Here is a 12,171-nt window from a genome sequence, read left to right on the forward strand (position 1 = left end):
GGGGGGGGGGGGTAGAGGGGGGTTTAGTTTTTGTTCAGAAACAGGTGTTAAGGATAAATATACAAAACCCACATTTCACAAGGAAAATACTTAGTTCACAGAATATTTAAAGAAAAGACCCCAGACAGGTTAGATTTGATACTCCAAGTGCTGTATATACGACTAGAGAAATTATGTCTAAAGAAAGTGTGAAACGAATCACGAATCATGTATTTTTTCCTCATATACTGGGACTTAAAAGAAGTCCAAATTTGCCATACATTGAACAAATTTTTAAATAGCAGATAGACTCCAAAGACCAAATACATACATGCCAACAATTTCAAAAAGCAGCTTCTGTTGTGTATAACGCAGTTACTGAGAGCCATCTAAATTACTAGACATCACAGTTAACTCCTCAGAAGGCTGAAAAAACTTACTGTACTAGCAAATTTCATCACACACACACCCCCCACAAAAAAAAACCAAACCATCCAAGATGTAGTATTAAGCTCAAAGTATTTTAACAGCTGTAATTTCTAGTATTGAGTTTCTCAAGCTTGGCTGTTTACACATATTGAAATATCAGCATACTTAGATCATATATCTCCCTGTCGTTTTCTGTATCAGAGAGGATAGTTGGATTCCTGAAACACATTCTGTGGACAGTATTAATTCTTCCATAAAAGCGATTATGATTAGAGATGGTAACGAAATCAGACTTTTTCATATTAACAAAACCTCACCCCTTCAGTTTTATCTTTTTCCACTGAAATAGAAATTTGATCTACAGTAATATTGTTACATAAAAGTATATAGCTGATTTAAGTGACCTTTACCTATCCATAGTTAAAGTTAACTATCATTTACTTTCCATAAGTGATTACTTACATTTACAGCAAGTCAAACTCATTTTCTGAGTTAAAAATTGAAGATTTAGAAATATAGATATAAGGAGTGGCAAATAATGTAAGTTTCACTAGAGATTGATAAAAGCTCACAAAGATTGATTTCTAAGCCACAGAAATTCCTTAAAGCTTTTATTTCAACTAAAACTTCTTGCACAAGCTGCAGAGTGTTGTTATGAGCATCCATACTGGTAAAATTTTCTGTGCTGTTAACACATAAAACTTGCGAGCACTGTATGACGAAAGCATTGAACACCGAAATAGCCACTGAGTTTCAGTATCACAGTAAGACCCATTGGTACAGGCTCTGCATCCATGCACCATCCCGCTGACAATCAATGAAATTTCTGCAGGCTTTAGTAAAACTCAGGAATCCACAGTTACTACACGTAAGCCTTAGAGTTTTGCCTACCATTTAAATCACTGTCTTAAATAGCAGTTTTCTAAACCCTACCAGCTGTATCGGACCAAGAGAACTAGTATAACTGAATGACTCCACAAAATCTATGGACAATTTCAAGTTGTTAATAGTAGAACAACACACAATTATTGTTATGGATAACTACATATTAACAGGTAATACATATCCAATAGTGAAGACAGAGCATTTTAAATGGCTATTACAAAGGTACACGCTTCACTTGCCATTTCATTGACTTGTTACTTTGGTTTAGTTCTTAGTTATGTGTGCATCCTGAATGTGATTTCTCTATTTCTTTCTTTATTGGCAATGGACTAAGACATGTTGGAATGTTTTTTCCTCCCCTCAAGAAGCTGGTGTTTTGTTTTCTGTTTTTTTGGGGTTTTTTTTGGTTTGGTTTTTTTTTTTTTAGAAAAGGAAACAACAATTGTCTAACCTTTCAAATGCAGAGTCGGAAATATCTGTTTGAGTGAGATCCAGATATTCCAAGTTGGGGCAAAGCTCCAAGATCTGTCTAACCTGGAAATGGAAACGAAAATAATCAGTAAAGACACAAGCCAGTCAGGCTGCACACAGTGCTAACAGACAACATATGAATTAACATTCTCTTGAGTTGCAAATTGTTTTCACTACCAGAGTGTTTTAAACTCTGGCACATCAGTTATTAATCAGGGGCTGCATAGCCACATTAAATGCCAGTTTCAAATTACATACCATTTTGTTAGACACTGCAGAACTGTAGGCCAATACTAATGTCTTCACTGACGAGCCTACATGCGGGAGGACATTATGAATTAAGCCATGAAGTAAACGTTTTTCCATTTGTGCTATATTAATGGCCAGTGAACCTTCAGCTTCTTCTGCAGAATAAAACCGAAGAGAAAGACTTCAAATATGCTTTAAGTCATTTGGAATTCATATTTCCATCTTACATCAAACAAGTTATCAGGAAACTAAGAAAGCTTAACAAGGCATAAGTTTCAGAAAGTACCTTAACATCAAACTTTTGCTGAATTCTAGCTCAATATACCACTTAAGCCTCATCTTTAAAATGTATCTGACTTTCTGACAGTCCTGAAGAGTTTAACTCCAAGAGCAAGTAAAAACAGTAATAGGCTTAACAGAAAATTATCATTAAAGGACTTGGAGAAATATTTACTACAGGTAATGTACTGCTCAGGGCTGTCTGGGGCAGCTGTTTCCACCAATTTGCTTTATACATTGAAATACTATTTTACAGGGCATTTCATATTTTGTGATATAACAGCTTAAGACAAATTTTGAATTAAGTCTAGAATTAATTAGGATGAAAGATGATTCATCCAAACTTCCGGAAGAGAGGAAGCAGAGCTTTTACCTCCTTCCTAACTCGAGACACATCCCCATAACTACTCTTCTACCTGCACTCATGTTTGTTGTCTCCTAGATGAATTAATTCAGCTCATTAAAACCAGGTACCTGCTTCTCCACCCCCCCTCCTCTCCTATTCCCCTTTTTTTCACCCAGCTGGGAGTCAGGATGATATGAAGATGAAGAGAGAGAGCACTCCTTTCAAGAACCTTAAATAGTTGCTAGACAAAACTTCCCAAGGCCTTTTTTACTGTGTAAGTCTACTTGGCTTAGTAAGCATTTAATCTAGACAGAACGTAAGTAGTATTGCATTTGTCATTGTTTTAATGTACTGGTATCAACTATGACAAAATCTGTATTTTAAACTAATTTTACAGAAAAGACTATTTTACACATTTATTTCTCATAGCTATGTCATCTTCAGAGGAAAAAAAAATAAAATAATTTAAAAAAAAGTCACCAAACCCAGAATGTACCTACCAGATTCATCTATGTCAGCATCTTCATCCCATTCCTGGAAAGCACGACTTTCATCTTTTCTATTTTTCACCCATTCCTCATCAGGTTCTGTCTCAAGATCTGCTGCAGGACCACTATACCAATCACCTACTCAACCCCCACCCCGCCAAAAAAAATAAGTGGAAAAAAAGTTAAGACAAATTTCTCATCACTGCAGAAAATAGCAATGATAACATCTCAGTATACTGTGACCTGACCTAAAGATAGAAATGAATTTTGCATTCATCTCAACTAGGGCTGGACTGAACCTTGACATAATTCTGGTTTGATCTATGTTTTAAAGTTTCAAAAGATTCCTGGAACAGTTTCAGTACCGTTACAGAACTCACAGCCTATTATGCTACTTTGAGACATGCCTATGGTCCTTATTTTCTTAGTAGGGACCAACAGGATTATAAGAGAAACAATTATGGAATATTTGACCTGTGTAGGTGCTGAAGTTCTTTCTAGTAGATAAATTAACCATCAACTTTTAGTATAACACTTGGTATAAGACATTTCCATTTTCCTCTGGAATCTTACAAATACACGGTCAACCGGGATATTATTTTATTAGTCTGTTTTTAGTCACTGCACATGACAACTCCAGGATCAAGAAACCCAAGTTCCAGAAGTAGCCTACTTAGAACAGCTATGTAATACTTGATTATAGCACACATATGACTCAAATCAACAGACAATCATTCTTTAGATCATCTGGATGAATACCAGTATCAGCAACAGCTCCACTGTTTTAGCTGTCAGGCCACCCCCTCTCCCTGAGGGTTACTGCACAGGCATTAATTCACCTCTAGTTTGGGTGTATTGTAGTGTTAGGCTCGGTATAAGCAGGTCTGCTGCCTCCCTCAGTGGACACATGCTTAAAACAGAAAGACCTTATTCTGCTATCTCACTAGTAGGAGATCCTGCTATCCCCAAAGCAAAAGCAATGCCTGTTGAGTGGTATCTAAAGGAACACGGTTTCTTATGTGAGCAATACAGTGACAATGAAATCCTAACTGATTGTAAACCAACTGTGAAGCAAAAGGTTTCGGTACCATTTCTCATCTTCTTTAACCTATCTTTATAATATATAAAAAGCCTCAGAAGTCGTCTCTGTATTAGAAGGAAATAAAAAGTCAAAAATTTAACTAAGCTTGTAGTTTCATGGGTTTGTTTTTTCACCTCTGGCAGTAAATCCCATTTGAGAAGCTTCCACCCAGTTTAGAGCACTTCCGCACAAACAACTGTAGTAGTATAGACAGTACATCATGAGACCAGCTTCCTGTTGTGCCAAAAACAGCTTCAGGAGTAAGTCATTTTAAGCAGTTGCCAATTATCTTTTTTGTGTAGCACTGAATTATTGAGACAACTAGGTTTTAGATGAAAATGACAATTTAACAATTTGAACTCTGAAACCTCTCCTCTCCACCCTGTCTTTTGCAGCTCAGTGACCAAACTATTATTTTCAGTAAGATTTATCCAACCAAAAAAATTAATTCAGACCCAAAAGTCATTTAACTCTTCTCTGCTTTATACAGATTTCAGAAGAGATGAAGGTCCAGTCAGAAAAAAGTTTTTAGTCTTTATGTATCCCAAAATTTAAGTTATATATCGTTAGCTTTCTCTCTTAAAAACTATATTTTATGTGCCTTTAAGATTATTAAACAGCATAGATTGTCTCCTTTTTACTCAGCTACACTGACATGGCAGCAATTGTGAAGCCTGCAATGCCATACTCCAGTGATTGTTTAATACTCACATAAATAGGGACAAATACAAATATTTAAAGCTACAAATATACTCTGATGACTTGTAACTGGCCTTGTTGGAATACAGAGTATTTTGTCTATTTGAACAGGTACTTTTCCAAAGGTTACACTTCTCAATAGGAAATTTTAATCAACAGGACAGTTTGAGGAACTGAAGTTATAAAAACCACTTAGTCCTTACCGCAGTAGAAGTTACTGAAGTAATATATATCTAAAGAATCAATACTAAAAGTAACATTCATAAGTTTGAATATAAAAAGTAAGAATAGATTCTGAGGAGATGTTAGATCTCCATTTGTTTTAAACTTCCATTCTGCAGTTATGTATTTTATTTTTACCTAGTAACTTAATGAAACAAAAAATTTACTGTTATAAGCGTAACAGCAGCATTTATAATTCAAATGCCTCAGATTCTTAAATCATAATTAAGTTGTTATATTAGTGAATATACTTGTTAGCATTCATACAAGCAAGCAAACCTTAGTAAAACTAAACAACAGTTTGTATACAAGAGCTACTCATGAGTTACAACCAAGACTACTTTTAGTTTCTTAATTCTACACGATACAAGTATGTTTTGGGGATTTTTAACATTTAACCAAGTTTCAGGGCACTATCCTTGCCAGAAGAGTACACCCTTCCAGTATGCTCAGCTGACAGGTTCATTGTACATGACACCCCATAATAAAATGAACTCTTTTGTAGACTCAGAAATTCTGATAATTGACGTGCTTTCATAAGAAGAATTAAATTTAACTTACCTCTGGCCCAGCGAACAGGATAAAGATGTTTCCAGAGAGATCCAGTTTTGGCCAACTGTGACCATTCAGTGCTTACTTGACTACACTGACATAACTCTTGGGGGTTAAGGTAACTGAAAATGGTCAGCATTACTTCAGGAGGAAGATTAGTAATACTTGTGGTGTGCCCTGTTACTTCGGTTTCTGAAATACAGAAAGTGTATATTAAGTGAAGCACAGACTCACAGCTTTAAATAACAGTAGTGGAACTCAGCAGTGGAACTTTTGACTAGAGCAATGAAAAAATAGTGTCCGAAAAAAGTTGTAAACAATTGTCTGGTAAAAGAGTTGAAAAAATAGGTATCACTTTGGCTTTAAAAAGCTTTCACTGTAATAACACCTTAAACAAATAAACAACAAAAAAAAAAAAATCAGTTCAGTTTTCTGTTTGTCATTTTCTCAACTAGCTAATTTTTTCCACCCCTGACTGCCGAAGAGTCCGAAAAAGCCCTGGACAAAAGTAAACTGCTGCTACTCAGCCACAGCAAGATGAAAGCAGTGTCTGCTATAAATGAAATGCTTTAAAAAATTGCCTTCCGTCATAGATGATATATATATATACACACCTGCTTTGTCACATTCCCAGGAAACAGTACTAGCACACAGAATCTTCCGGCTGGGACCACTCTCACTGGAAGCACTCAACCTCTTGACTGGGACACAGCAAGAAGTCCATGCTTAACTCTGCAGCTGTCTCGTATTTTATTTCTAGCTTTAACTGCTAGCGTAGACAATTAATTTTAACTTCTGGATGGCAACAAACCATTCAGGTTGTAAAATACTACCAAATATTATGTTAGAAACTAAATTTTGACCACTGTAATTAATACTTCAATCGACAGCAGTAGGAACCATCTCCAATAGCTCTGCCTTATCGCATAGTACAAAGAGAGCTGCAAACTATATAAAAATAACAAATTCAGTGCTTTGGTTAGTGGGGTTTTTGCTGTTTGAAGAGAATTTTTAATGCTTTAAGGAAAATTTACTTGAGAAAAAATATTTCTAAAATAGTTTTCAGGAGTCCTTAGAAATAGCAAGTTTCACAAATTTGTAGGGATTTACTTCTGTAGTTAGGACACAAAGTACATAGGAATTTACAGCAAGACAAGCACCAGGTTTCTTTTCGCAAAGAAGCTTCAAAAGTGAGCATAATGTAAACTTTACCCTGTGATAATCAATTGCTACTTCAAAAAAAAATATAATTAAATACAGTTTCATTTGATGAATCAATATTCGTACACCTGGCAAGTCACTGCAGGTAAACTACAGAGAATTTTACACTGAAATGCAGTTCTAACTGCACAGGACTGCAAGCTGTGTTATTTTCTTCCATTTCAAAAAAAAAAAAAAAAAAAGAAAAATTGATGTAGGATACATACTTCCCTCTCCCTAAAGTCAAAAACACAATCACTGCAGAATTACTACTGTCCCAAAACTGCTATTCCAGCTAGACCTAACAGCAAGTAATGCCTGCCATAAGGCTACTTCTGTCACATTCACCTGTTCAGACTCGACAGTATTTCACACCATGGACCATATTTTTTCTGAAGGTTCTACCTGGAGGGCAGAAAATGCCCAGTTCAGTAGTTCAGGGAAGTCAAGTTTCATCAAAAAAAATCTAATTACAGAAAAACTTGAAAAACTACTCGTTCAGACTTGACAGTATTTCACACCATGGACCATGATTTTTTCTGAAGGTTCTACCTGGAGGGCAGAAAATGCCCAGTTCAGTAGTTCAGGGAAGTCAAGTTTCATCAAAAAAAATCTAATTACAGAAAAACTTGAAAAACTACTCTAATGAGAGCACCACATCTTATCAACACCACAAACTCAGTTCATGAGGGCTTGCTCTACTTATCAGCCTCACACCCCAGTATTACACTTTTGGTACATTAATTCCCCATCTTTGGGGCATCAACTCTTCTTTGTTAGTTAAGGGTGAAAACTGTAAAGACGGACAACTCGGGCTGCTTCAACAGTCATAAAACAAGCCTGAAATGCACTTTAGTAGTTATCCATTTATTCTAAGTTTCATCAGGAAAAGTAGTTACAAATGAATGCAAATTAAATATCCACTTTCAGAACATGTATTTCAGCTGACCTACTCACACGCTGCACGGATTCATTCCCTTGCATTACTCCACACGCACAGTTTCTTGCTTTCCGATTCCTGAGAGGCCCAGGGGACTAAGGTAGTAGAGTTGGGGGAGGTAAGTTGCTTTTAATTTGAAATATTGTTAGTTGGCTAACTATTCTGTGTTATTAAACCACGAACAGTAAGCTTACAAAGCAGTCCTGAAAGCCAAGAATTAAATGCAGGGTCCGCAAATAGAAAATATAATTTCAATGGAAGTATGAAATTAGAAGTTAATTATCATTTCTACGTGTTTATTATATCAAATATTACCATGGGAAGGGAGAGGAAGAAGATTGAAAACAGGTAAACAGTGAAGCACTATCTACATTACAACCTGCCAAGAAGCCTGTATTAAACAGTAAAGTTCCTGAAGTTTCAAAACTGGTTTGAAGAAATTCCCATGTTATAAAACCTATTTTATCTGCCCGTACTTAACTTTAGGTATGTCACTGGTGTGGCTTTTTAGATAAAAATTGCAGGTTGAAAATTACTGTAAATTAGATGCTTCACCTTGATCTGCCTTCTCGTCCACAGAATACTTAAAGACCTTCTGAAGCTCTTCTGCTTGATTCCACTTACTAAGACCTCTGAATTCTGCAGCCTCCTTCTGCGAGCAGTGCTGTGCAATTACTTTCTTCTTAATATCTTTCAATTCTTCATAAGTAAAGTATTCCATCAACATTGGCTGAAAAACCTAATGCAAAGGAAAAAGGGGAAAAAAAAAAAAGTCTGATGCAGACGGAGATAGTCAATAACGCTATACAGACCTACCAACACAGAATTTCCTGTTTCAAATTCTCTCCAAGTAAAACATGTCATACATTAAGTGAACCTAAGGACAGGACCATGGAAGCTTTGAGTTCCAACCCTTTGCTTACCAATGGATCACTACATAGTCTCAGGCAAGCTGTTTAACTGTTTTCCCCAACAGAAAAGGGAAATGATTAAAGTTGCTTAAACTATGTAATTTATTGAGGTACTCACACAGAAGGCAAAGTGGCAAGGAAGAAAAACATGACAAAAGATTTCTCTTGGACAGACTTCGGAAGATTTACTCTTTCCAGAAGATGCTTCCCAGTTTTTGGATACCCATAAATCATCAGACTGGCAGTACGAGTCTATGTTTCAAATATAGGTCAGAGGCTGTTTGGGAGTGTCAGTGAGTCACGAAGCACTGGTTTACAGGACTTCTCTTTTTCCTTTAAGTTTTGCTAGACATCCCCTTAAATAACTACCTGCTGCAAACAAATCCCAGCCCCAGTAGACTTTTCTCACCAATTTTTTAAAGGACCAGAATTTCATCATAAATTTTCAATATATTCACTGTTTCAGCATGTGTTACTTTGCAGTCAGAGAACAGAACAATGACACCACAGTCCTGAATGCAAATTGGCATAGTAATAAAACAGAGAATTGTGAAAAAACTGAATCTCTAAGCCCTTTGTCTCTATTCAGTCATTCCAAACGCCAAGGAAGATCAGCATAATTGAGGAAAATTTTTACCTACCTCCTCTTCCTCTTTCATATGAGGAAGGAAATCCCTGGTAAAGGCTTCCAATCTCTCCTTCAGCTGTTTCGCATAGTTTAGCTGTTCATATTCATTCTGAGAAGAAAGCAAAGATTTAACTATTAGCTAATCTTATCCATTCATTCAAGGATTGAACAAGCGTTTCAAAGGAAAGCCCGTTATGTCTTCCCCGTGCACGCGGCACGTTTGCTGTATTTCATGGTAAAAATGCATTCACTTAGAAAGTTTCATGACAAGCGGACAGTCTGTACTGGCCTGTTACTAGGCAGAACAAAGTATTCCCTTCCTGCCTAATTCCAATTTATTTTGTTATCAGATATGAATTAACTTGTCTAATCACATTTTTACTTTGGAGCAAAGACTGAAGACTGCCAATCTACAGTCTCACCCAAAGTTCAAAGTAGTAACAGACTAATCTAAGTATTCGCATGTTTTGCATAAGAATTATTCTAGGATACAGCAGTTCCACTTCATCTTTTAACTGCATACATTTTACATTACTTAATTCTACAATTCCAGCTTCCAAATTATAACTAGAATTTATACTCAGACATGCTCTATAGATATTTACTTCAGAAACAGAATGAACTCTTAAATAAAGACATAACTGACTTTTAAAAGTTAAAGTTAGACCAACCTCATCTATCAATTTGTTAGGTTGTTCTCTGTGCCAGTAATAAGAAGCTGGTTCTGAAGTCTGCCCAGTAATTGCAACATACTGAAGTTCCTCATAGCTCTTACAGTAAATGTTGTAAGTTTTTCTTTTCAAACTTCTACAACATCAAGAAACCTTGACTATTACAGAAAAAAAGCTTAAGCCATCAGTTTAATTTAAACTAACCACACTCAAAAAAAGTTAACTTATCTCAAGAGAGCTAGAGAAATCTGTTTTTCCACACTTGAGAAGTCAAGTAACAGAGTAACACTAGCATCCTATCAGAGGGGGTATAACACAAAGCCAAGTGTTTAATTTCCCCTCTCCTTCACTTTCCTTCATTTTCCAATTCATTAATGGAAACAAGACAAATTTTAAGGTTTGATATGCACAGGGAAAAAAATTATCTGCAGGATTCTCAGGTTAAAAACAGCCTTAGATAGTACAATGGAATAAATCAACTGCATATTAACTACTTTTCTTACTGATAATATGGACCGTGTGTACTAGAAATGCAATATGGGATGTCAAATTATTACTGGAGACTATAGTTCTAAGCGTGCAGGAAGGGGCAGTTGAGTTGGGTACCCCAGAAGAAAGATATGGCACAATTCAAGAAGGATTCTACTGGAGAAGAATTTAAGTCATGAAAAAGCCAGCTGGAGAAATAATATTTAGAGTTTCTTGAGGACTGGAACATTAACAGCACTATTGAGCAACAGATTACTGGAAGGAGTACATGACTCACTAACAGAATAAAACAATGCTGCCTTTTTTTTTTTTTTAAGTCTGGTAATCATCTCCATTTGTGACAATAATGCAATGCTGTGTGCCACAAAAAAGAAAGATACTCAAGGTTTCCTAACAAATTAATAAAAACCATTATTTCTATAGTCAGCAACTGTTCTGACCAATTAGCAGAGCAGTCTTAGTATCTGAAACTTCCATGTTGTCTCTCCAAAATACCTCTAATTATGCAACGATGGACTTCAGCGATGTCAAAAATATACCTCTGAAAAGAATTTTTACTAGAAATTTAGTAACTGATGAATGGCAAAAGAAATTGTGTTTTGGACTGGAAAGTTTTCACTACTGTATCAAGAAACCACAAATGTTTCTTCTTCCTCCTTAGTTTATTTGCAGAGAGTATTAAGAAAAGTTGGGGCAAACTAATATGTAATCACAGCATGTTTTCCTTAGGACACAAGTCCTTCTTATAGTCTACTTACCTTTACATTCTTTAACCCTTTCTCAAAGAGGCTAAGCATCTCTGAGAGTTTGTTGTCTGAGTGCACATTGTACACTGTCCGGCTACGTTGCTGAAGTAAACCAATGATACACTCATTTTCAATCTGCTCATGCATTTTAAATTCCTTAAATGTGGCATAAAGAGATTGCAGAAGAGCCCGAAAATCATTGTTGTTGGAGAAGTTGGTCTTGGAAAGCTAGAGGAAAAAAAAGTTCATAAAAATCAACTTGTAACATAAAAGCTGAAAACTTTCAGTTTTATACAGAAAACTGACTAAAATAAAAGCTGAATTTGCAATTTGAGCAACTCACTTCAAAGACATCAAAAATTAGAGTAATGAATGCTTTTAATTTCAATCTTCAAGCACAACAGATAAAAAAAAATCAGAGATTCAAGTGCATAGATAGGAATACACAAACTAGTCTTCTATTTGAATAGTAACTTTCCCATAATTTATGTAATTGATGAATTAAATTATAATTTAATACAACTTCTTCCAGAAGTGGGAAGAATTAATATTGGCATTTGAATACCACAGATTAACATACATTTATAGAATATCCCTATTAATATGACTATTGAAATTATTCACAGAATTCATCATTATTTTAACCTTCATGACTGACTTGCCATTTGATTTTTATTTGTTAACAGGAACTGACAAATTCTATCTAAAATGCTCAAACTTGTTTTAAAACTTTAAAAAATGTATTATGTATGGTCACCTCATGTATACATTTCTTCTTACAGTTCATTAAAACAGTAAGCCGTTCACACTCAAATTCTGTTAACTCCTCAAAATAAGTTAGCAGAGCAGTCTTACTACAATGTTGCGCTTTATGAATGATGTTTAAGTAAACTAAGGGATTTAATT

General features: G+C 35.5%; 1 protein-coding gene across 1 annotated transcript in view; it reads right to left on the reverse strand.

Moving 5' to 3' along the window:
- The window catches only part of FBXL5 (F-box and leucine-rich repeat protein 5), a gene marked incomplete at its 3' end in the record, with an annotated part of 12,314 nt that extends 811 nt beyond the window's left edge, over positions 1-11,503 (reverse strand). Inside the window, exons 1-7 of the mRNA XM_009695912.1 lie at positions 11,278-11,503; positions 9,373-9,468; positions 8,376-8,559; positions 5,690-5,872; positions 3,139-3,264; positions 2,023-2,168; positions 1,745-1,827 (exon numbers count right to left, since the gene is read on the reverse strand). Coding sequence (XP_009694214.1) covers positions 1,745-1,827; positions 2,023-2,168; positions 3,139-3,264; positions 5,690-5,872; positions 8,376-8,559; positions 9,373-9,468; positions 11,278-11,412 — 953 coding nt within the window. The remainder of the gene's footprint in view (positions 1-1,744; positions 1,828-2,022; positions 2,169-3,138; positions 3,265-5,689; positions 5,873-8,375; positions 8,560-9,372; positions 9,469-11,277) is intronic.
- Positions 11,504-12,171: the final 668 nt, after the last annotated feature.

This window comes from Cariama cristata, unplaced genomic scaffold (assembly GCF_000690535.1).
Source record: "Cariama cristata isolate BGI_N322 unplaced genomic scaffold, ASM69053v1 scaffold5532, whole genome shotgun sequence".
In the NCBI taxonomy this organism is placed as follows: Eukaryota; Metazoa; Chordata; class Aves; order Cariamiformes; family Cariamidae; genus Cariama; species Cariama cristata.